This window comes from Coffea arabica, chromosome 2c, assembly GCF_036785885.1.
Source record: "Coffea arabica cultivar ET-39 chromosome 2c, Coffea Arabica ET-39 HiFi, whole genome shotgun sequence".
NCBI lineage: Eukaryota > Viridiplantae > Streptophyta > Magnoliopsida > Gentianales > Rubiaceae > Coffea > Coffea arabica.
Genome location: NC_092312.1, coordinates 17,113,901 through 17,137,334, shown reverse-complemented (window position 1 = coordinate 17,137,334; position 23,434 = coordinate 17,113,901). Strand labels below are relative to the sequence as shown.

General features: G+C 38.6%; 4 protein-coding genes across 18 annotated transcripts; 2 read left to right on the top strand and 2 right to left on the bottom strand.

Annotated features, from left to right (window-relative positions):
- Positions 1-2,751: 2,751 nt before the first annotated feature.
- Positions 2,752-4,379, top strand: LOC113726405 (uncharacterized). The gene has a single exon (XM_027250113.2). The coding sequence runs from the start codon at positions 3,080-3,082 to the stop codon at positions 4,241-4,243; it is 1,164 nt and encodes a 387-aa protein (XP_027105914.1). The 5' UTR covers positions 2,752-3,079; the 3' UTR covers positions 4,244-4,379.
- Positions 4,380-8,528: 4,149 nt separating this feature from the next.
- Positions 8,529-13,171, bottom strand: LOC113726403 (zinc finger protein ZOP1-like). 15 transcript variants are annotated; one of them, XM_072074775.1, is made up of 8 exons: positions 12,490-13,167; positions 11,394-11,594; positions 10,751-10,868; positions 10,512-10,607; positions 10,026-10,426; positions 9,845-9,932; positions 8,952-9,327; positions 8,529-8,861 (listed from the first exon to the last, which is right to left on the bottom strand). In XM_072074775.1, exons 1-5 carry the CDS (start codon positions 12,496-12,498, stop codon positions 10,065-10,067), a joined length of 786 nt encoding a protein of 261 aa, XP_071930876.1. In that variant the 5' UTR covers positions 12,499-13,167; the 3' UTR covers positions 8,529-8,861; positions 8,952-9,327; positions 9,845-9,932; positions 10,026-10,064. The 15 variants fall into 15 exon arrangements, with proteins under 15 accessions (XP_071930876.1, XP_027105909.1, XP_071930877.1 ...); XM_027250108.2 differs by having other exon boundaries at positions 8,952-9,057; XM_072074776.1 differs by lacking the exon at positions 9,845-9,932 and having other exon boundaries at positions 12,490-13,168.
- Positions 13,172-14,192: 1,021 nt separating this feature from the next.
- Positions 14,193-16,379, top strand: LOC113726402 (protein ALP1-like). Its single transcript, XM_027250102.2, has one exon. It carries the CDS (start codon positions 14,605-14,607, stop codon positions 15,988-15,990), a length of 1,386 nt encoding a protein of 461 aa, XP_027105903.1. The 5' UTR covers positions 14,193-14,604; the 3' UTR covers positions 15,991-16,379.
- A 679-nt stretch (positions 16,380-17,058) lies between these two features.
- Positions 17,059-22,457, bottom strand: LOC113726401 (CDPK-related kinase 5-like). Its single transcript, XM_027250101.2, has 11 exons — positions 21,630-22,457; positions 20,725-20,855; positions 20,407-20,448; positions 20,208-20,316; positions 19,859-19,937; positions 19,445-19,741; positions 19,252-19,364; positions 18,701-18,808; positions 18,278-18,340; positions 18,016-18,183; positions 17,059-17,787 (listed from the first exon to the last, which is right to left on the bottom strand). Exons 1-11 carry the CDS (start codon positions 22,170-22,172, stop codon positions 17,647-17,649), a joined length of 1,794 nt encoding a protein of 597 aa, XP_027105902.1. The 5' UTR covers positions 22,173-22,457; the 3' UTR covers positions 17,059-17,646.
- Positions 22,458-23,434: the final 977 nt, after the last annotated feature.

Below are 23,434 nucleotides of genomic sequence, written 5' to 3'. Positions count from 1 at the left end.
AACAAACAAACGAACAGACAAGCATTTGATAATATATATACATAGTCAAAAATGAAAATTGAGATTTGTTTATTTTTCGATCGTAAGGAGCACAGAAAGCTGGGATCAAAGTCTTTAAGGCCACCTTCCCCAGTCCCCAGTCCCCAGTCCCCACCCCACCAGGAGGACGATCAAATAAACACACTAGTAGAAAATAAAGAATTTTTTTCCTTTTTTTTCTTTTTTAAGAAAGGAGAATTAATTAGCAACGCAATATATATATTCTTCTATATGATTTGTTTAAGATAAGAACATGCCAACTTTAGGTTTAAGAAAATGTCAACTTTGAGTTTTAAAATGCTATTAGTACCACAATTTCAAGCAAGAATTTAATATTAACAGCAGTTACGTGTTATTTCTTGTTATTCTCCCTCCCTTAGGTTTTTGTGATCTTGTTACCAAGTTGATGGACGGGGGATTATTTGTCCAAATATATTTGCTTATATCACCGTTACCATTTTCAATACATATTTTTATCTTCCTAATTATCTTTTTATCTCACACACATCACGTCACAAAACGTACTACAGTCGAAAACGTAATTTACAATCCAAACACACTCAATTAATGTAATGCATGTAACTTTTTGAGTTATACATGATGTGAATTATCTGTATCCCAAGAAATCACTCATCCTTTTCAACTTTAATATGTTACACTTATCAGGAAGCAATTAGGAAAGAAAAAGGTGTATGAATTTCCTTGTCATCCGGTTAGGTAGTCGGAATACTTTAAAAAAAAAAAAAAAAGATTTGGCTAATTGATGTCCATTCGTCAAGATGTAGTTCAAGTATTAGATTTTAAAAAAGGAAAAATTAATTTAAATATATATATTTCTAATGAATGATAATAATCATTAATATCTGTGAAATTTAAATATATTATCGAATACTCCTCACAACCTAAAAGAAAATCGCTGGACGGACGGTTGTTAAGTTGTAACGGTTGCTGTGGTTTTGAATCGCCGGCCCGACGACGCGATTTAAATCACGAGAAGGCAAGGCTGTAGACGGAAGATCGGGAATTAAAATATCGCAGTCAAATCATCCCCTTAACCATCCTATCCATAATCATTTCGCATTTTAAAATTCAAATAGACCATTAGCGCAAGCAAACGACTGCCCAATCCTCGAAACAATCGGTACGCTTTACGGCTCTGTTTGTTTGTTTGATTGATAGAAGAGTCGTGTAAGAAAGTGTGGCGTCGTGGAAATGTGAAGTGAGGTGAGATAAAAGGAAAAAGAAATTAATTTTTTGGTTAATAAAAAAATGGTGTAAGAAAATACAAATTCTTATATTTGTTTAGCCGAAAAGTCATGGAAAAATTGGCTAGTATGTTCGTTATCTTCGAGTGTGTTTGGACAGCCAATTATTTGGCCAAATATATTTGCTGACATCACCATTACAATTTTCAATACACCTTTTTATCTTCCCAATTACCTTTTTATCTCACATACATCACATCACAAAAAGTGCTACAGTAAAAATATTTCAAATAACTTACAATCCAAACACACTCTTCATTTTTTGGTATTGGAGTGTATGTAAAAACATGGAATAATTATAACATTTTGCTATTGGAAGGGTTGTTTACTTGACATTCTTGAACAATAAGTGATCTCAAAAATATACAGACATAAAAAAGAAACATAAAATGTAAAAAGAAAAGATACTAATGTCATGTAAATTCAATAAATTACTAATTCATTAATTGTTAAAATAAGAATAATATATCTAACTACAAGCCGGCTGTTTGAATTGGCTTTGTTTGGATTGCTGTTTATTTGTCAAAATATATTTGCTTGCATCATCATTACAATTTTCAACACACCTTTTTATCTTTCCAATTATCTTTTTATCTTACATACATCACATCACAAAAAGTGCTACAGTAAAAATATTTCTAATAATTCACAATCCAAACAAACCACATTGTAGAGGTTTAGAATGGAGGAAATACTTTAGAAGAAAGAAGAAAGAAGTTCTGGAAAAAAAAATCTAATCAATTGAAACTTTCTTATGACTCACTTTTTCTATCAATTTCAGCAGCAAAAAGTTTCAAAAATTGCAGGAAATTTATTTCCTTGACTTTTCTTTCCCAAACAGACACTACTACTGTACTATCTAAAACAATTGCGAGATTCCCATTCGCAGTCCAAAATCCCTCAAGTAAACGGCTGACGTTTACTCCAGGGCTTGAATTTTATTTCCACCATTATTATTCGATGAAATGCCAGCATTGCCCTCCCCAACCCCAAACGCAATGTAGACTTTTTTTTTTTTTGGGAGGAAGCAATGTAGACTTGAAAGCACTGCTAGTTTTGTAGTTTTACCAAAATTAACTATGGAACTAAAAATTTGCCTGTGCCAAAGCCCAAGTAAATAAACCATGAGATCTGATCCTAAGCAATTCCTCAAAGAAAAAGCCAACTACTAAACATTTACATATGGTCATTCAATGACTTTGTTTGGATGGCTATTTTTTGAGAGAAAAATTTACATATTTTATGAATATTTTTTTGCAGTTATAAATAACATCACATCATATAAAAGTAATTTTTTCTCAAAAACTATTCAAAAAGTGCAATCGAAGCAATTGTGGTTCAAAAATCAGAAGGGACGTCCATAAAAACTGTAAACTCCTGTAGCCGCACCCATCCAAGAGCTAAAGCACTAGAGTACGGTGAGTTGCTGCTGGCCTCAGTTTCTTTCTGAGGCCTGTATCGTTGAGAAGGCTAAATTGGGTAAACTCGAGCGGGAGTAGTTGAAGAGTCCCCATCGATGGGGAGAATAGCATTGGATATATAGAGACAGATTTAAAAGGCGGCCCTGCAGCGCTTGCTGCTGCGGTGTCTCTCCGGTCAATCACTGACCCCTCTTTCGTACCCTTCCTTCCCCTTTCCTCTTTTTCTCTCCGCTTTCCTTTTTCCTCTCTGGAGTGTTTAAATCTTTAACTACTCCATTAGTAGTAGCACGTACAGATATAGAACCCATGTTTTAAGCAGCTCGCTACAAAACTCTCTGGAGAGTCTTGACAAAAATGGAGATGGAAGTAATGATGCCATCGGCTCCGGTGGACTTCAACTTCGACAGTACATGCACTTCTCCGTACATTAGCGCCCCTTCAAGTCCCCAGCGCTTCGGGACCTTCTTCTTCAGCGCCCCGACAAGCCCCACCCGGGCTTCCTCCTTCTACGCCGACTTCAATAACTTCTCCCTTCATCAGGATGATCATGAGACCTCCCACGAGTCTCTGTCTGCAGTTCCCTTCAACTGGGAGGAAAAGCCTGGAATGCCCAAGGCTCAAGAATCCCTTTTGATCAAGGATGTTAATTCTAATGACTATGCGGATAAAGAGTTCGCTTTCGATTTCAGCGGGCAGTTGGAGTTGAGTTCTTTATCTGCTGATGAGCTCTTTGATGGGGGCAAGATCAAGCCTTTGAAGCCGCCGCCTCGATTGCAATCAGCTGTTGCTGATTCTTTGAGCCCGAAGTCGCCTCGATCACCCAAGAAGAAGATCAAAGAGGCATTGTCACCCCGACATAAAATGAAGGATTTTGACCCGTTTGCGGCGGCGCTCGAACAAACTCGTAAACAGAATATTAGCACCAGCACCAGAACTGCCATTACCCAAGAACGTCCTGGAAGAAATGATGATCAAGTTCAACGCGGCCGAGAAAGGACTCAGAAGCCGCCCTCCTTTAGGCAAAAAGGAACCAGATCTTTGTCCCCTTTTAGGGTCTCGGACTTGTTACTCGATCATCGAGAGAACAATCAACAGAATGCAAAGAACAATTCAGCTTCTTCTTTCTCTTCTTCTTTTTCGTGGTTTTGGTATAGAAAGTGGAAGCTCAAGGACTTGTTGCTGTTTAGAAGTGCATCAGAGGGGAGAGCTACGAGTAAAGATCATTTAAACAAGTATTCTACGTTGAAGAAGAATAATACGGAGCAAGAGGATGTGAAAAACTCGAGCTTCAGATCAACTGATAGTGTTGGTTCATCAGTATCAAGCTCCAAGAGGAGAGGCCAAGCTTCAGCTCACGAATTGCATTACACGGCAAACAGGGCAGTCTCAGAGGAGCTCAAGAAGAAAACTTTCTTGCCTTACAAGCAGGGGTTATTGGGCTGCTTGGGATTCAATCCGGGGATTCCTATTCATGAAATTTCTAAAGGGCTCGGTTCTATGAGCCGAGTTCGTGGTTGATTAATTTATTAGATTTCTTGTCAAGGATAAAACAACTTCTGGGGTTGGTGGTGTGGACATCTTCTCTAAATCTGTATCTCCACTTCTCTTTCTTGTTCAGAAAAAGTATAAACAAAAGTCTCTTGCTGTTCTCTTTTTTCTATTGATACAATTTTACTAGGTAATGATCTTGTGCTTTAAGACGTTCCAATTTGTTTTGAAGGATATGAAATTGCGGATTAGTACCAATTTAGCTGTAAATACTATTTCAAAATACAGCTAAACGATCTGCAAAATTTCTGTCGAATGCCACAAACATTTAGCATTTAATTGCCTTTCAATTAAAAGTGCTGAAGTTTGCTCTGGCGTTAGTTGTTGGGATATTATGGCATGCTGTTACCACCGCTCAGGCGGTGGAGGGAAGCAACTGGTCTCCAGTTATCGAAACAAACAGTAGTGAAGCTGGAAATTTTTCTTGTATGTTTTCGTAGAGGACGCTAAGAGTTATGGAATAAGCCGTGATTCCAGACAGAATTTGTTCAAGCTGTTACCCATTCAATTCAATTAATAAGGAGTCGATGAACCTCAGAATTTGTTCAAACTGTTGCTCAAATATTGTATGGTTCAGTTTATATAAAATATACCCTCTAACGTTTCCGGAAAAAAAAAAGAGAAAAGAAAAAAGATGAACCTCAGCAATCAATCACTTGCTACACTAGCTACTAGCCTACAGCTTTTTGGATGTATTGCCCTGTCCAGGAGCACATCAACCATACAATTTTACCTTTAAACAATCCAGGCTCTTAATTCTGATAAACGATATACGTACAAGTCTTGTTTTGTAACTTTTTTGTTTCATCCTTCATGCATGCATGCCTTTCTCTATGTTTATAAAGGCCTGATGCAGCAAACATGTTGGGGTGCACACTAAATTTGTCTTATGGAATTGGGACCTCAGATCTTAAGCATAGGATTATTTGCGGGCATCTTATTCTTAGGTTCAGTACGTGCCAATTGTCAAACCTTGGGTAAATTTCACCCCCCAAAAATAGGATTCCTATCCTGTCTGACAATGTTCGCTGTTCACACAGCCAAGGATTGTCGTCGCATTCATGCTGGACATCCACTCGCGTTTTCACATTTGTCTTTGAACCATTTGAGAGCCATTATCCCAACTGTTTTCGTGTTGGCTGCTGTCATGGCACCTCAAAATTCTACATTACCGCATCCCATTATGGCACAGAGAAATGAAAGAGTCCTGTTTAATTTGTACCATTGCATGCAGGATTACAATCTTAATGAATATTATCCATTTTAAGAATCATCAGTAGAGGCCCGTGAAGCATTGAAAGTCATTCTCACTACAACTTTACCAGGATTAAACAAGAAACATTCACTAAAGAAGGAAGAGAAAAATGAAAAGGAGATATTCATGTGGGGGATCTGGGCTAGCAAAGCAAAATAGTTGCTTGTTCTCTGTAGGGTAAAGAAGGAGCTAACAAACTAAGCAAGAATTAACTTTTATCAACATTCCAGATGCACGTAATGTTGTGTCGTGGGATTAAGAGGAAAACCACGGGAAAGCCTGGAATTGTGCTACCACTTTTTGACCTTTTTCTTCAGAGCATATTCGGCATTAGCCCGATAACCGACCAGTGTAAAGGGGATTAACACGGGGGTTAAAAGTACTGACCAAATGCTTGGCTTAGTTAATAAGGGCGAACTATTTTCTTAGAAAAAAAATAATATGTTAAAATTCACTGTTCTATCTGCAAGAACTTTTATAAACGGTTTGTGATTTCGTAAACATATTCTGATCCATTATAATAGTGATTAGCAGGGCAAAATCATACAAATTTTTATCTTAAAAAAAAACAAAAAAAAAAAAGTAGTACCGACCAAATGGTGGACGCAATCATCTCAAAATAGGTGCTTTGGCATCACTTTATAACTCTCCTACTGATTTCTTAAATGCAAAAAGATTAGTCGGAACTTTATGATGGCGGTGATGATATAGAGCATCATGACATTTCCATGGTGGTGTCGGTGGTTGTTTCGGATTTTATGCTCCAAACACGGCCACACCTCATGGTTGTTAAAGAAAATCATCATGCGTTTATTCCTCTGATTCCGGAAAGCCTCTCATGCACAGGTACTCCCCAGCTGCATTTTAGGATTCACCTTTTCTATGAAACCCTTAATAGAAAATACAATTGGAGGTGTGATAACGGACCATCAACGGTTGACAAGAAATATTCTTTCAACTTTTTTTTATTGGATCAATCGGGCAATATTTACACGACTATTACTCTGCCAACAATATTTAGGGCACCGTTTGATAAAATTAAAATTCATTAAATTATTGAATTGTTAAGTATTAAATTTAATACATTTGAATACATATTAGTGATAAGTGAATAATTTATCACTTAATTTTGAGAACAAGTTTTGTCCAGGATATTCAATGCCACTTAATTAATTCAAATGTTCAATTTTTAATTATCAAATGGTCTAAATATGTTAAGATTTTAACCCATTAAATGTAGGTGCTGAACTGGATTATCAAACATAATCTTATACTACTCTTACTCTATTCTATATTAAGAAAGGGTCCAGTTGGGTCCAAAAAAAATTAGAGGAAAAAACCCACCTCTAAAACAGAAGATGCCCTACTATACCTTTACTATTCGTTTCAACAATTTTTTCCTACATCAAATAAAGGCGAGACTTTCCGAGAACCAAACAAAGCATCATAAGCACATTTAGCACACTAAGCACATATCTTACTTAATCGACTTTATTACGTATCTTATTTAAGCTTGACATGTCAAAGGATGGACTAACTCATATCATCCCCCAAGCGAAAAAAAATGCTAAACGACCGAAATTAAGAAAGGGATAAGATTCAACTAAACTTCCTAGCTTTGCCCTAAGTTAAAACATTTATTCATGTGAAAATGGTAAACAAGTCCAGGGTTTTTAGAGTTTTCTCTAAACTAAGAGGTTCATGATTCAAATCTCGAGTCTAGCAGTTAAAAGTAGAAATGACGTGAAAGGGAGTGAGAGTTGAAAAAAAGAAATCCATTGATCTGCCATGAACACGACGACAGCTAAATTCCTTTTTACAAGGAGAAAACCAGTAGTAATAGGCAGCGAGCAAGGCTGAAATTACCCCCGATAACCTGATTGGTGGTGGCGGAAGCGTCATTTAAATCACTTTTAAGGGGCGGATTGCAGTTTGGGCGATCCGGGGTTACGGATTGGAAATTAAGAAGGCTGTGCGATGACTTTAGTCAGCGGCCGTCGGAACTGGAAAGGAAAAATGAAATCCAGCAGCGCACGTGCCGCTGCAAGCGTAGACTACCATGACTGACTGGCCCTCAGCCCTAGACAAACACTTACGGAACGAGACTTTGACATTTGATTTGACGACCAAATTTAATACGTACTACGTACTACTCTATCATCATCAATTAGTTTGCCGATATCTTTGACATGTCTAGTCAAAAACAAACAACCCGGGTCAAGCATGAACAGCAAGACCTCTCTCTCCTCTTCTCCTATTTTTTTTTTTATTTTTTTTTATTTTTTTGGGTCCAAGGAAGAAAGGATCCCCGGGGAAATTTTTTTTTTTGGGATAGAGTTTTGTGTTGTAACAATAATAGTGGTTGCCACCTATTAAAAAACAAAAAACAAAGAAGAAACAACAAAATGTTATTGATCTGGACAACAAAATGGTGGTATTACTTAACTGGCCCATACTGCTGCTGATCTTCAAAATTCAGCAACCAACTTCGCATTCCCTCATATGTTATTGTAGATTCCAAAAACTCCATAAAATTATCTTCAGTCCGATCTTTAGTAGCCTATTGCCATGTCTATCCGAAACTAAAGAAGTTTAATCCAATGTGACAACCAAGGATTTATAAATTGGGTGGGAAAGTGTTTTTCCTACCAAGATCATCCGTTGACCTTGGGCTCATGGCAAGTCCTTTAATGCATGCAATGAATGGGCGAGCTGAAAACAAAAACAAACTGCTCAAAAATTGCATTGAAAGCCCAACCGCCACCTCATTTCATCTGCCAACAAAGAGTAAATCAATGGAACCAACTTCTCCTTGGTAAATTGGCCACCAGGGGATTTAAAATCCCCTTGAACTATATAGATCAGGCGTTTAAAATCCTGCAACTACAGCCACATATAGCCTGGTTGGATTTTTCCCTTCCCTTACGCTAGGATAGATGCTACCATATGAGGGGAAAATTAATAAACGGACCTCTGTTCTTTTTTGGGAAAAAGGCGCCATTATTTGAAGTTCCTCGAGACACGAAGAAGGCTTTTAATAGATAAGAAAGCAGAACTGCATAAGTAGTCATATGTGTAAAAAAGATAGAGAGCATGTAGTACTCCCACACAAACGCATCATGCTGCAGAATCATTTCTGAAAAAACAGATCAAAATCTAACATATTCTAGTATACCAACAAAGAGATTCCACAATAGTATTTCGTTTCTTATTGTACAATGCAACCCACCACCGTTTACATCCAGCGGAAACAGCACAGCCGACACTGTTAAATTGTTCGTATCAGTCCACTGCCAAGATGAAAAGACGATAAAAGGGTAGCTTGAAGATCTCCTGTAATGTTAATAGATAGATCATATATTCTATCAGGAAACTGGGCTGATTACCAAACAATTACATTAGGAGATTTTCACCTTTCCCAACCTGTATTTTCATCTATAATTGGCTGGCCCACGAAGGAATTGTACAAGGCCTTTGCAGGACTCACTCTGCAATGCAGCAGAAAGTACTGTACTACACAATTCCTGCACTGCATACAGGTAACCAATCGATAGTCAGTTGAGATCTCCAGACTCCAAAATCCCCACATCAAAAGTAAAACCTCCAACTACATACACGTGCTCAGAAGGGGGTGGGAAAGTCCAATCAGTCAGTGATGTACCGAAAGAGTAGTCAAAGTGGGTATGGCCAAAGGTGAACCGGATTTCTTTCTTTTGACCCTCCTGCTTTTTCTTTTTTCTTGATTGCTTTATGTCTTGGCATGAAAGTGTGCTTTTATGAGATATGTTTGCACCACCAACTGTGAAAGTTTTATGGAAAAACAGTGCAAGTTTACAATAATTTCCTTCCTTCATCAAAGAAACTTATCAGGACCCGATGGCAAAAGTCCAAGTTCACAGGGACTAGAACATCACTTGGGTTTTTAAGTGGTTTAGCCTATGGCCCAACCAAGCTACTACAACTGCCACATAAACCCTTTTCACATGCTCATCTATAAATCATTGAAAACAAATGTTTGTCCATTATCAATGGACTGTCATGTTTTACTGTTTTTCGATTTCCTCCAGCATTACATAGAACAAGACATTTGTTCTGGCACCAGTCCCTGAATAATGATACCCTCCTAAGAAGATACATCATATTTCACTCAAGAATAAATAAAATATACAAATGGGTTGACAGAATGCTCTCCTAGGATAGGAACATAACATGTGAAATTAGATAAGTTCTTGTCCACATTCAGGAGTTATATTGAAAGCCAAAGCACCTCAAAATGGAAATATGTCACATCAAACAGGCAAAAAGTCGAAGAATACCATTTAGCACATTGAAGGGTGAGGACAGGGAGATGAAGCTAAGGAAAAACTCTCGGACTTAATTTGTCCTCAGATTCAAAAGAAGTTACTGGACCAAGCAAATGTTCTGGCTGTCAGGAATGTAATACGTTAAACTTTTATTAATCTAAATCAAAACTAGACTTTCCTCCGCAAGTCATACCTGCTATGTTCAAAAGGAGAGATCAGACGCAAGTACAATTCAGTGCTTATACAAACCAAGCAACGACTTTTCTCTCTCTTCAACTCTTTTCTTAGCAGCTTCCCTTGCTTTAAGCGCAGCTACTTCCTCTGCAGATACAACTTTTGGCTTCTCATCTTGCCTTTTCCGCTTGTTGAGAGTGAGTTTTGAAGGAGCACCCTTGGCAGTTCTCATAGGATTTAATGCATTTGAAACAACGGGCCCAGGTGGGGGTGCACTTTGAGAGGTTACAGAACCTTTATTATGCAACGTTGATGGTCCAGCTTCTGATGATGATGGCTTTTTAAGGGCAAGTTTCTTTTGGATGGATCCTGAAGTATCGCGAATTGACGCAAGTGCCTCTTCTTGTGGCACCCATTTACCTGTTCTTTTACATATTACACGAAAACATTAGCAAATGACTTTCCAGGGAGCAATAACTCAAAAAACAATGAAAAAGGACAATACCAAGAGCTTCAGTGTAGTAGAAGCCAGAATTTGGATCATAGTAGAAACCACTGGTTTGATTGTAGTAGTAGCCTGATGAGCCGTCCATCTCCCACTCTGTCATCAGAAAAACGATTCAGAATAAATACTCCAACTACAACCAAGAGATATGCCACTATTGAATTATTTATTGGGAAACAGAAATGTAGATCCAAATTTCACGCCAAAAAGGGACAAGGTAATTTGAAAGATATGTTTACCACTAGAAAACCCATTAGCAGTCCCATTGCCATCACCTTGAGTCACCAATGCCTGTAAATTAGAATCTCTTGCTTCCTGGAAACTTGCCATATCCTTCTGATAGCTGCGCTTAGCTTTCTGTCAAAATTTTTTATTTAAACACTACATGAGTATTATTGATGAATTCATAAATATGATGGTGACAAAAATTGAAATCATTCACAATCTACAATTTGGAAGGTCCAGAATCAAATTTTTGTTCTCAGCCAATCAAATTTTTGTTCTCAGTGATCACACCACATAAAAAAAATGCTAACGATGTTAAATAGAATCAAGAGAGATCTTTGGAAGTGTAAACCATTTTACTTCCATCTGATACTTCTGTCCATGAATATATCCATCAGTACAGACTATACATGCGCAAATGTTAAACAGAAATGCACAGCGTTACCGGACACACAGCAACTAACTATTAGGGTCTGGTATGACTTTCAAAATCAACTACACCACGACAATGAGCATATTATACCAATGACAACCCTCTGGGAATCAACAAAACTTAGATCTTGCACACCGTTGCTCAAACTGAACTGGAAACACACACTCATAACTAACACTATTAAAATATAAAGGAGATGTTCAAACCGAACAGGAAATACTTACTGCTTCAATTTGTTCAAGAGCACGGGCAGCTTCCTTTTGTTCTTTCTCTTTAGCAAGTTTCTGCTCTCTCATGGAATTTAGCCTTTGGGCAACATTATCTTTGTGACGTTGACCAAGCTCATGGTTCCTAATGCTGGAAGGATTGTTGGATATGAAAATTTTGCAGAAGTCGCACCATTTGTTACCCTGACTAACCCAAAACTGGAGAACCAGAAACTAAGTCAGTGTACGGATTTTAGAGTACAACATTCCAGACATACATGAATATTCATATTTCAAAATCCACACATTAGCAGCAAAGGATTAGCAAAAACAGAGTGCAACTAAGAAGATGTAGTTAGTTAGCACTAAGCCTAAAGATGAATAGAGCTACTTGGCACTGGAGCCAAACGCGGACCAATAAAAGCTTGTTTCCAATGAGTTCGTAAATTAATCAAACCATGGCCAAACAATAATTTATGCTCCTTAACTTTTGAAACTTGGTTCAAGAAGCATAGAACTTGAAACTTTATGAATAAAAATCAAGCTACTTGAGCTTCACGTGGATAATAATCAAGCGAAGTTGAATTTAACCTCATGGGGAAAAGAAAACCAGAAGAAGCTTAAAACCCATAATGTGCCGCTTATTAGGCTCATTTAAGCCTCTCTATGCTTAGTAATGACGTTGTAGGGTGGGGGAACCTCTAGAAAAGTCAATCAGCGTAAAACTATTAGGATCACTTGTTCTGAAGGTTATTAGATATTAATACAAGCGTCAACTCCTTGAGATGTGAATAACTTCGTTTGAAGGTGCATCAAAGGAGTGGGAGGGATAAAAGAGAAACAAATTCCATTCCGTACATATCTTACAATCCAACTAGGGTTAAAATTGAGGGAGCAAGAAGACAGCTTTTTTCATGACCTAATTTCGGCTAATATTAAGTCAATTTGAGAAATATGCAAGTGCGTATGATCATTAAAACAAAAATCTAACAAACCAGAGGTTTAATCTTGTGATTATTCACCGGGAAACTGAACTGCAACTGACAATATATAAAATCCTCGAATAAACTTCCAAAAGAGAAACATCTAGGAGAAAGGAAGGGGTGGATCATACCTCAGTCATGGCTGAAAATCGCAGAAGTTACTGAAGCAAGATTGATAGTACTATAAATCTTTAATTTTCAAGAAAACAGCAGATTTAAAGCGTTCTGGAGGGTCAATTGATGGAAAGACTCCGACATTCAAATTTAACGGGCTTTTCTGGCAGAAACCCTAGCGCAATATTCCCTCCCGGAATTTACCCCTTCGTTTCTATCTTTCTTTGTCAACTAGTCAGACGCACAGGTCAAGCCAAGGACACGATTTTAGTCCAATAAGTTGTTATCAGGAAAAAAAAATGAATGAGGAGAACGAGAACGTTTTCTATTAAAGCTAGCACCCCTTTTTCTTCTTATGAGCTTTCTTTTCTCACGACCGATAAATACTTCTCTTCCTCCAGATGCTAATAAACGTAAATTACAACCCCTCTTACTTATCCCTCATTTCTTTTGGCCGAACCTTCTTTTCCTTCTCTCAATTACTAACTGGAGCATTGGAGACCGAGATATCTCCCCTTTGCTTCTTTGTAGTCGTGACTTGTTAGTGCAGCGCCTGACCCACTTATTTGATGAACCGGCTCAGCAGATCCGTGCTAGCACAATTTAGTGCTAAGATAGAGATAGATCAAGTAATTTTTGCTTAAAGTGACAGTTTCGTGATTTTGATTCTTTGATTCGAGTGCTGGAGTTCAGCACATAATAGAGTGTGATTTGGACAAAAGCATATATTTTTGGAGATCTTAAAATATTCTTAAAAAGAACAGGGCAGTGTTAATAACATTCTTAAAATTGTTATTCACACTCATCTCTCTGAATTTTTACCTATAAATGATAAACTTTGAAGTAGGGACGTAAATAAGTCAAGCTCAATTGAGTAATTTATGAGTTTGCTCGATCGAAACTCGAATTTGAACTTGCATTGACCAAATTCAAACTTAAATTTGAACAACTCGAATTGCTTGATGAATGATGAGTTTGAGTTCAAATCTAATATGTGAACCTCAAAAGCTCGTCGAATTTAATGAAACTCAATTAAGTTTCATATACACACGTATGCTATTTATTAGTATTAAAGAGCCGACTTTAAAGAGCTTGATAAACTTTGAGTTCAAGTTTAAATTCAAATTTTTTTTTTTAACTCGAGTTCGACTCAATTTGACTTTGTCCTTATTTTGAAGAGAAAGAGAGTGATGAAATGAGTGCGAATAAAACAATATGCTTTACTATTTGAATTGTATTGTGTTGTTTTTGACATAATTAAAGTCATAATGGGTAATTTTCTGAGGCCTAGTTTAGGAGTCAGGAGAAGAGAAGAAAGGGATACAAAACTTGATTTAGAAATGGCAAGAACACGTTACAAGATTATGTGGAAAAGAAATTAGTGTCAAAAAAATTGTAACACTTTTGTGATTTGTGTATGTATATATAGAATAGTGATTAAAAAATAATTAAAAGACAAATTCATAATGCAACGAGAAATTTTTTTTTTTTTTTAAATGATCAATCCAAGCAGACACTTTTGAAGCATGAGTGGGGGAAAAAAAAACTTTCTTAGATTTTGTGTTTTACCCATCTACCTTTAAATTCTAGATTGTGGAGGTATATTATTATGATGAACAATTCAAGTCTTTTTAATGCAGCTAAATTCACTTTCTTTCTATTTTTCTCCGGTTCTCTCCAGTTTTATTGGACAGACAATTCAGCACTTGAAGGTTAAGAAGTCTATGTCGAAAAAAAAAAAAAAAAAAGGTTAAGAAGTCCCAAAGAACGGAAAAGCCTCCTTTCCATTTTCACAGTACCTTTCTGTTCTCCTCTCTTTTCTCCTTCTTCCAATCCAAACTGGCTTAGCCTTAATGTGTTAAAGGGCTACTAAAAAACCTGTTAATGTGTGTTGAAGTACTAGAAAAAAAACTGCAATTGGCGGAAAGCAGTAAATCCATCATCAAAAATCAGATGAAAACGTTGCGGGTCAGCGCCAGTGGGTTGGTTTACCCCCTTCACCACCTCCGCCGCCGCCTCCGCCGTATCCCTTGATCCCCTACTACATATCACCTCGCAAAGCCCAAAACTTCCGTCTCCATCAAGTTTCTCTTTTCCAACGGAAAAGCACGAAAGGCACACCTACCCCGAAAATGGATCAATCCTTCATGCTGATGCTATCCAACCTACTACACCTCCACAACCACCTGGACCCTACCACCTCCCTCCTCTCCGACCTAACTTCCTCCACCTCCTCCTCCGCCTCTTCCTCCGACGCCACCTCCCCCACCTCCCTCCTCACCTCAACCTCCGCCGCTCCTCTTCTCTTCTTCACCATAGCCTCCGTCCTCTCCTACCTCGCCTCCCAACCCCCTTCCAAACCCTCCAACAGAAATACTAAAACCCCCAAATCCGCCACCTCTAATAAACCCCCCTCCTCCTCCTCCCCCTCCACCGCCAACGCCGAATTCTCCGTCTCCGCATTCCGGGCCCTCTCCACCGAACACATCTGGGCCATGGAAGCCCCTCTCCGCGACGCCCAATGGAGATCTCTTTACGGGCTTTCTTATCCCGTCTTCACCACCGTCGTGGACAAGCTTAAACCCTATATCACTCAGTCCCAGCTCTCTCTCCCTTCTGACTACGCCGTCGCCATGGTTCTCTCCAGACTCTCCCATGGACTCTCTGCTAAAACCCTAGCTTCCCGGTATGCCCTTGAACCCTACTTGATTTCGAAGATTACCAACATGATTACCCGATTGCTCGCCACCAAACTCTACCCAGAATTCATCAAAATTCCGGTGAGTCGACGCCGATTGGTCGAAACCACGCAGGGGTTTCAGGAGCTAACTGCATTGCCTAACATTTGTGGGGCGATTGATGGAACAGCTGTGAGACTTCATAAGCTAAAGTCTGACATAATTAACCCTTCCATGTATTATTCCAGGCACGGGTTCCCATCGATTTTGCTTCAGGTTGTCGCGGATCATAAGAAAATTTTCTGGGATGTTTGTGTGAAAGCCCCCGGTGCGTTTGATGACGCTACTCATTTTAGGGATAGTTTGCTGTATAACAGGTTAATATCGGGGGACATCGTGTGGGATAAAGCGATGAACGTGAGGGGGCAGCATGTTAGGCCGTATATAGTTGGGGATTGGTGTTATCCCTTGTTGTCGTTTTTGCTTACTCCGTTTTCTGGGAATAGAACGGGGAATCCAGCGCAGAATGCCTTTGATGAGGGGATTATGAAAGCGAGGAAGATGGTGGAAGAGGCGATTGGGTTGCTCAAGGGGAGGTGGAAAATCCTTCAGGACTTGAATGTTGGTCTCAATCACGCTCCCCAGACGATTGTGGCATGTTGTGTGTTGCATAATTTGTGCCAAATTGCAAGAGAGCCGGAGCCTGATCTCTGGAAGGAGCCAGAAGAGAGTGGTTCAGCTCCGAGGGTGTTGGAGAATGAGAAGTCGTTTTATTATTACGGTGAGAGCTTGAGACAAGCCTTGGCCGATGATCTATACCAACGACTCTCTTCAAGATGACTGGAAGAGCATCATCATTCATCCGTGTTGGCTGATGCTTTTTAGCAGCTTTCACTTGACGAAGCTTTCAAGTATAAATCCCTCTTCACATGCAATCTAACTCGCCACAGCTGATCCTGACCCCTGTGTTTTTCCTTCACATCTGCTTTAATTAGATTCGGTTTGTAGCTGTTCGGGAGAGAAGTCCACCTGACACTAAATAGGTCGGATGAAGATTTGTAACTACCTGCCTTGTTCTAGTTTCTGTTTCAGTCTTTGATGTTTATTTTTGGTTGTGCGAAGCTTTTTTGTTTTTCTCTATTACCGTCAAATTGTACCTAACAATTTTGAGCATTTGAATGCTCCATGGCTTATGCTTCGAGGATGCAGAGATTTGGTGACATTTGGCAGATAGACGATTGTGGTGCTACGGCGGAATGCATTCTTTTCATTTGCTTTCGCCTCAGATCTTTTTGGGGTACCTGTTTGCTGGTGTTGGGCTGTGTTGTTTTACTTTGTGAATTGTTTTGTAATTTTATTTAAAAGCAATGCCTGTAAATGACAAGATGCCCAACCAATTTTATCTGTGATCAGTGCTGAGTGCCACTTGATTCGAATCCGAGTCCTGACAAATTTTTTTTATTTATTTCCGAAAATAAACGATCTGGTTCCCGCAATTGCAGTTAATGATTTGGTTGTAGATCATTTCTATCAGATTATGATGGAAAATCAACAGAGCACAAATACAACCAGATTACTTGGAAGCACAATTACGTTGTGGCTTTTACAATGACCAGACAAAGTATGAATTTTGTTGGCTGCAGAGGTACTGACTAACTACTTCGACCCACCAAATCTTAGGTTAAAGCCGAAGACGAAGATTCAGAAAATTTAGCAGTTATTACAGCTGACAGTGGAGAACTTCATGTTAAAGGAGCACAGACAACCACGTCGTCGTCGCCGCAGGCAAAGCAAATTAATTAAGACGCAACCGAAAAAACAATTGATGTTGCATGGGGCGACAGAATCTTTGAATGAGTGAACACCAAACCACTACGAGAGCACAAAAGAAGCAACCTAACACGCGGATACGTTTGAAGGTGTTTTAATACATCAGCAGAAGAAGATGAATAATGCGCATAGATTGCTCTGCAACATGGATGCCTATAAACAGAAACTCTGCTCTATACATGTAATTGCCCTATCATATGGTATTTTGTCCAACAGCAGACAACTTCTTGCTTGATGTCATCTGCAAACCACTCCCACCCATCCAATCTAATTACACTATACACATCTTTGATTTCTTCTATTGAAGCAAACCACCATGCCATTAATAGAGATTTCAACTATGATATCTATGTAATTTAGCTACAACATTTAGTAATCCGTGTGAAGCAATAATATTAGAGAATTGAACAATCCTCGTACCCGATAGGATCTGTGACGACTTCCGAGAAATGGCAAAACGATCGGTAGGCACAGCAGTCTACCATCTGGATCTGAGGTCAATCAAAAGTGAAATTGATGCCCGGTCAAGCACCCAGAGCGCAATCGGCATGCCATAAACGCCTACAATTTACCTTGAAGACAAACTGAAGGGGCAAAAATTGCCAGTGCACAGAGCGTAGGAAACTTTTGTACCACAGCAGAATTCCGTAAACACGTTTCCAGTTTTCAAGGCACTTTTGAGTGTGTTCTGGTAGAGGGGCCGTGCAATAATTTAACAAATCCAAGGAAGCTAAGCCTCCCATCAGTATGCCTTATCCAGTCATGAAGTACGGCATGAACTGGCACCGAAGGACTAAGTCCAAGTTCCTGAAAGCATCATTTATGTGTCGTTACAAAGTGATAAACAGAGTCACAATCATTCGTCAAACTACGTCCTGAATAAATCAGCATCTATTATTCCTGAACATAAAACTCCCAGAAACATTAACATAGCATGACTCCCAATTTTCCATGTCAACGAAAATTAAATAAGGCAGGCAATTTGTTTATTTATTGGGTCAGAGGAGGAAGAGATCTTAGAGGCACTTGACTAACCGATGCAAGTTCTTCAATGACAATAGCTCGGTTTCCTTCCTTCTCAAAGATCTCATAAGCACCACGAGCATGTTGTTCCCAGCGATCAACTGCCTCCAACTGATGGACACTGGATGCAGCCGCACAAAACTCTTCAAAATCCATCTTTCGATATTGAAGTGCATTTAGCTGCCATTCAAATTAATTCAAACAAACAGCAGCTAGGTCATCAGGAACAGAGTCGCATAGAAGTTAAAAAGAAAGTCACAACTTGTCTTATTACCGAGGCAAGAAAATCAGGAACCCTGGAGTCCTCCATAGCATCTGTAGAGTTCTTCACCAATGCCTGCTTACATACAAGACATTAAAAGACAAAATCTCACCGACCATAAACAAAAGAATTCATAAAAATCTTGTGCCCCTGGAGAGGGGACATATGTTGAAGAAAAAACAAAATTAGAAAACTGCTGAATGAGTCAGGAGTCGTGGAGCAAAGGTCTCGTCACAGTTGATTCCTTCTTCTTGGGAAATTATGTACAATTATTTTTTTTAGCAAAGTTTAATGAAGCTCATGAATATTCAAAATGGGATTAGGGCATTTGCTTAAATGTGAAAGTTGGAAACTTGATTCCACAAGCCAAAAACTACTTCATTTGGGTGGTATGAAAACAGGCAAACACTGCATAATCATGCTGAAACAACAAACCGTTTTGATGTTCTCTAATGTTATACAGCCATTTTTGTTGGGCTCCAATAATGTAAACTGCTGCTTCAAATAGAAGAGTTCATCTGCAGTCAACGTCTTAGACAATGCCTGCAAAAGACATGCAATACGTATGATTGCAGTTTTCCAAGTTGAAGATTGTAGAACTCTTACTGTGCAATTATTCGGAGTCTCAAAGACTTCCCAAAATCCTATTACTAATCATACAACATAGAACAAATTATGCATTCTATTCAAAAGTATACAAAAGTAAAAAATAATCATATATGAAGTCCTAATTGATATCTTCAATAGTTAATAAAGCCAGAGGTTTAACACGAGATTGCAACCACACTTGGTTCTACTACACACAGCACACCTCCTTGTGCTTGCCACTATGGCTTACAGAAATTCCTCTAAACGAAATAATTTTGCACACTACCATCTTCAATCTTCAAAACAACAATGCAAGATACATAAAGCAATTTTTGCAATCAAAGTCATGTACAACTAAGTTCAGGTGAAGGTACCATAGCATCATGTTAGACACACACCCTTAAAGCAGCTTTCCGCAATGATGGCGAGCGCATGTAGGCTTTCATTAGTCTCAATACAAGAATATCAATTGGAGCTTTCACACCATTGTAATTCCGGATCCAGGGATGACCTACAACCAGAAAATTAAGGATGATCAGAAGATACCAAACATAATCAAAATCAGCAGTTTCTGCAGCTGGAAATACTAACTTAGAGCCTGTGCAGCAGTCATCCGTTTACGTGGGTCTTTATTTAGTAGACGCTTAACAAAATCTTTAGCCTCTGAAGACAAGGAAGGCCATGGTGCTTCATCAAAACTTGGATCAGCTTTCAGCACTGCCCGGAAAATGCCCGACTCAGTTCGGGCCCAAAAAGGGCGACTTCCACATAAAAGAATATATGCTATTACGCCCGTACTCCACACATCAGCCTCTGTAGTATATGATCTATGTAAAACTTCAGGTGCAACGTAATATGCACTTCCAACTATGTCATTCAATTTTTCATCTGCAGAGGACTATAAGCACTGAATACAACATTGAAATTCAAATAGATGACAAATAGATGTTCCTAAGTAAATAAAATTCACCTGGTCTATTCCTAAGTAAAGTAAATATAATTCACCTGGTCTTACAAAGTCTGATAAGCCAAAATCTATTACTTTCAATGGGGAGTTATCATCCTTCGAAGCATAGAGAAAATTCTGGCAAGAAGATAACTGAATAAGATGACCTAAAAACATTTGCATGGAGATTGTATAAACCAATCATCCAAAAACTATTATTAAAAGAAGAACAAACACAGGAAAAAGAGAAAACAAAGAAGTGCTGCATCTAAGAATCCAAATGAAAAAGGCAGCAAAAAAGAAGTATCAGTCAAATTTATAGGTGATGATAAAACTAAGCCAAACTAGAACATGTAAATATGCTAAGAGGCCCTCCTAATCTAAATCTTAAGGACAAAAAAAGCCTACCTCAGGTTTAAGGTCACGGTGCACCACTCCCTGGAGATGACAGAAAGCAACAACATCTAGTATCTGTACCATGACCGTCTTTGCATCATCTTCTGTGTATTTTCCACCTCTGTAAAGCATACACAAGGATAAATTGTGTAAAAATCTGAAAAGATCAGCAAACTTTGAAGTCAATTTCATCATGCTAATCAAAAATCACCGTGCAAGTATTCTGTCTAGGAGCTCTCCTCCTTGGCACAACCTAGAAATGCATTACATGCAGTCAGCATCCATTTGGAAGAGGACCCATAAAAGCTTGTCATGACCCATCCAAGCATTTAAAATTAAATATTAAGGAAAAGGGGGGGGGGTGTTGCACAGTTTTTTCTGCTCTTTTTACAGTGAGTAAGACCCCACTCAACCTAACATCATTTCAGAGATTTAATATACAACTTTAGTCCTTTTTGGAATGGAACTAAACATCATTCAATCTACCATCAAAGCTTGTTTAGGAACACAAGGAATTTCAGATTCTTACTCCATTGCTATATAAACATTATCTAGATCTTCAAATGCATCATAGAACTGTACAAGATTTGCATGCGCTTTCAATGCCCACAATATTTTCACCTCCCTTCTCACATCCTCAATGGCAATAGCTGTTGTCATCTGCAAAAGATGAAAAGTCAATGTGACCTTTTAGTAAACTTTAACAGGTAAACATAAAATGCACCCAAAATTTAAATCTAGTAAAATTCAAGATACGGTAAACCACCTGTGCAACAATTAGTTCTCTGATTAAGCATCACATCATGATCATATGCAAAAAATGGAATGTCCCAGAAAAATAGCAGGAATGAGGAGTCAGTTTGAAATACATGAATAAACCACATCTCATCAAAGTGAATTTAAGAAGCAAGACATCACTCGCAAGATACATATGCCCCTTGAAAATCCACTCTGCCAGGAGCTACAAAAATCAGAATATCCTGAAGGCAATGAATGCACGGGCAGCTGAAAATCATTGCACGGTTCCCCCCCCCCCCAACCACCACCACCACCACAAAAAAGAAAACCAAGTCCAGATACAAGGTAGTATCTAGTTAACCTTACAAAAGGCTTCAAATGAAAAATGATACCTGGTCACTATTCATTATGCTCAGTGCGAATACATCAGTTAAATTCATCTTTCAGTTTCACATACGAGATTAATTAAAAACCAGGCAGTATCTTTTTTCTCGAATTGAGTACAGATAAGCCGAAACATCACAAACACGCAAAAAAATAAAATAAAATTGTAGGAAATAGTTAAACTAACTTAACGAATTGAAGGTTGACATAAGGTTCTTAGTGTACCCAAAATGCCCTTCATATCGCCCTTCTGGGATTCGCTACAGGCTACAGAGGCAGAAAACAAGTACTTACTACTTAAAAGGAGGGTACCTTGTTCTTGGGGATGACCTTGACAGCGAGCTTTTGACCCTTAAGATCACCTTTCTTGGCTACAGCAGAGCAAGTGTACCCAAAGTGCCCTCGGCCCACCTCCTTCACAATCTCATACTTGCTGGTGAACTGCTTTGAAAACCCAAAACTCTTATCCAGCTCCGCCCCCGCAGCAGCAGCATCCCCCTCCTCACCCTCCGGAATAGTCTCTGTACTTTTCCCGCCATGGCGCCTGAAAAGCACGGCCTTGATATGCTTCGCCGGCGACGGAGGGGGGAACGGGCGCTTAACTGTCCTCCTGGGAGTGGAGGTAGCACTTGGGGACGCGGAAGGCAGCGGAAGAGCCGGAGATTTCTTAGAGAAGAAGTAACGTGCAGGGCTGGGAGTGTAGAAGTTGAAAGGAGTAGACTTCTTATCAACAGCGTCGAGTGCCCGAGAATCGTCGGCAGCGGGAGTTTCGGGAAGTGGTAAAGGTTCTTCTAGGATTCGACCTGGGGTAGAATAGGGATTGCGTTTAGGAGGTTTAGAAGTGCAGGCTCCCATATCTGGCCCCCGCGCTCGCCGGAGAAGCAGAGAGGCCGAAACTTATAATGGCATTTCTATCTAAATACTAACAAGCAAACCGATGGGGGATAAATAGTAATGAAAGAAAGAAAAAGAAGAACCGGGGGGGAGGAAGGTGTGGAAAGGATTCTTTGAGATGAAGGTGGACAACGACTGAAGGAGTAGAGGAGATGGCATCAGATAGAGGAAGTGGGTTGGTGGCTGGGGCTTAGGGAGAGGAAGTGTGGGGCTGACTGGAAAAACCTGGTGGACCCGTACGTGTGTGAGTTTATAACACTTTGCCCGCCGACCTATAGCCATAATCCTACATCATCTCCCTACCTTAACAGATGTTATGTTAGGGATTTTTATTTATTTTTTAACCCCCACATGAAAACTTTTCTTCAACTTTGCCCTCAGTGTTAATCACGCTTTGTCCCATAGTCATAAAAATATACTCTTTGCTTTAATAATCTATCTACAATTACAAAGTTAGAATAATAATGTAATTATAAGTATATACTTTGTTCCAAATATTATTGATGAAAAAAATATTTGTATATAGTTTATTTAAAAAGAAATTCCCTATATATTCATTACACTGTCAACATTTACTTGCATTTTAATTCTTTAATTTTCCTTTCAAGATAGAGTTTAGCAATTTCCATGGTCAATCTTTATTCACAATGAAGTATGGATAACCTTTATGCATCGTAATGTCTTTTGCAATCCATAAAATTAAACTTAAATTTTTTTAACTTCAAAGAATAGAAAAAGAAACAAGATAGTTTGTAAGAAATCAGTAAATTTGGTATGAACAAAAAATTTTGGCAAAATTTTATAAACAGAAATTTTGAAAGCACTTTGTCAAAATTTTAAGCATCAAAAGATAATGATGAATTTAAATTTAAACATAAAAATGACAATTACAAATACGTTTACTATAATACTTAGGAATATTTGCTCCTGAGTAAGAAAGGATATATTTTGCAATAACAAAACGCTTAATAATAGAAAAGGGCAAAATTTAATCGTTGCATCATTTTTTTTATTTTTTATTTTTTTGGAGGTGGGGGAGAGGGAAGGGAAGGACGATGGAGTCAAATTTAAGGGGACAAAGTGTACATTCTTTTTTTGTTTTTTCTAGTTTAAAGGGACAAAGTGTAATTACTATTGCAGTTCAAGAAAGCAAAGTGTCATTAACACTTTTGTTTTCGAGCGAGGAAAATTTTAACTCTATGCTCTACGTTTAATTTAATTTA

Bases quoted from the DNA above. Each gene is read 5' to 3' on its own strand.
- LOC113726405 (XM_027250113.2), top strand. From the start codon at position 3,080: ATGGAGATGGAAGTAATGATGCCATCGGCTCCGGTGGACTTCAACTTC.
- LOC113726403 (XM_072074776.1), bottom strand. The intron at 10,608-10,750 runs GTAAACATATCT...TTCTGATGACAG, and splicing joins TGCTAATGGGTTTTCTAGTG to AGTGGGAGATGGACGGCTCA. The intron at 10,427-10,511 runs GTATTGTCCTTT...GTAAAAGAACAG, and splicing joins CTACTACACTGAAGCTCTTG to GTAAATGGGTGCCACAAGAA.
- LOC113726402 (XM_027250102.2), top strand. From the start codon at position 14,605: ATGGATCAATCCTTCATGCTGATGCTATCCAACCTACTACACCTCCAC.
- LOC113726401 (XM_027250101.2), bottom strand. From the start codon at position 22,172: ATGGGAGCCTGCACTTCTAAACCTCCTAAACGCAATCCCTATTCTACC. The intron at 20,856-21,629 runs GTACCCTCCTTT...CATCTTTTGCAG, and splicing joins AGGTCATCCCCAAGAACAAG to ATGACAACAGCTATTGCCAT. The intron at 18,341-18,700 runs GTTTGTTGTTTC...GTATGTAAGCAG, and splicing joins CATTAGAGAACATCAAAACG to GCATTGGTGAAGAACTCTAC.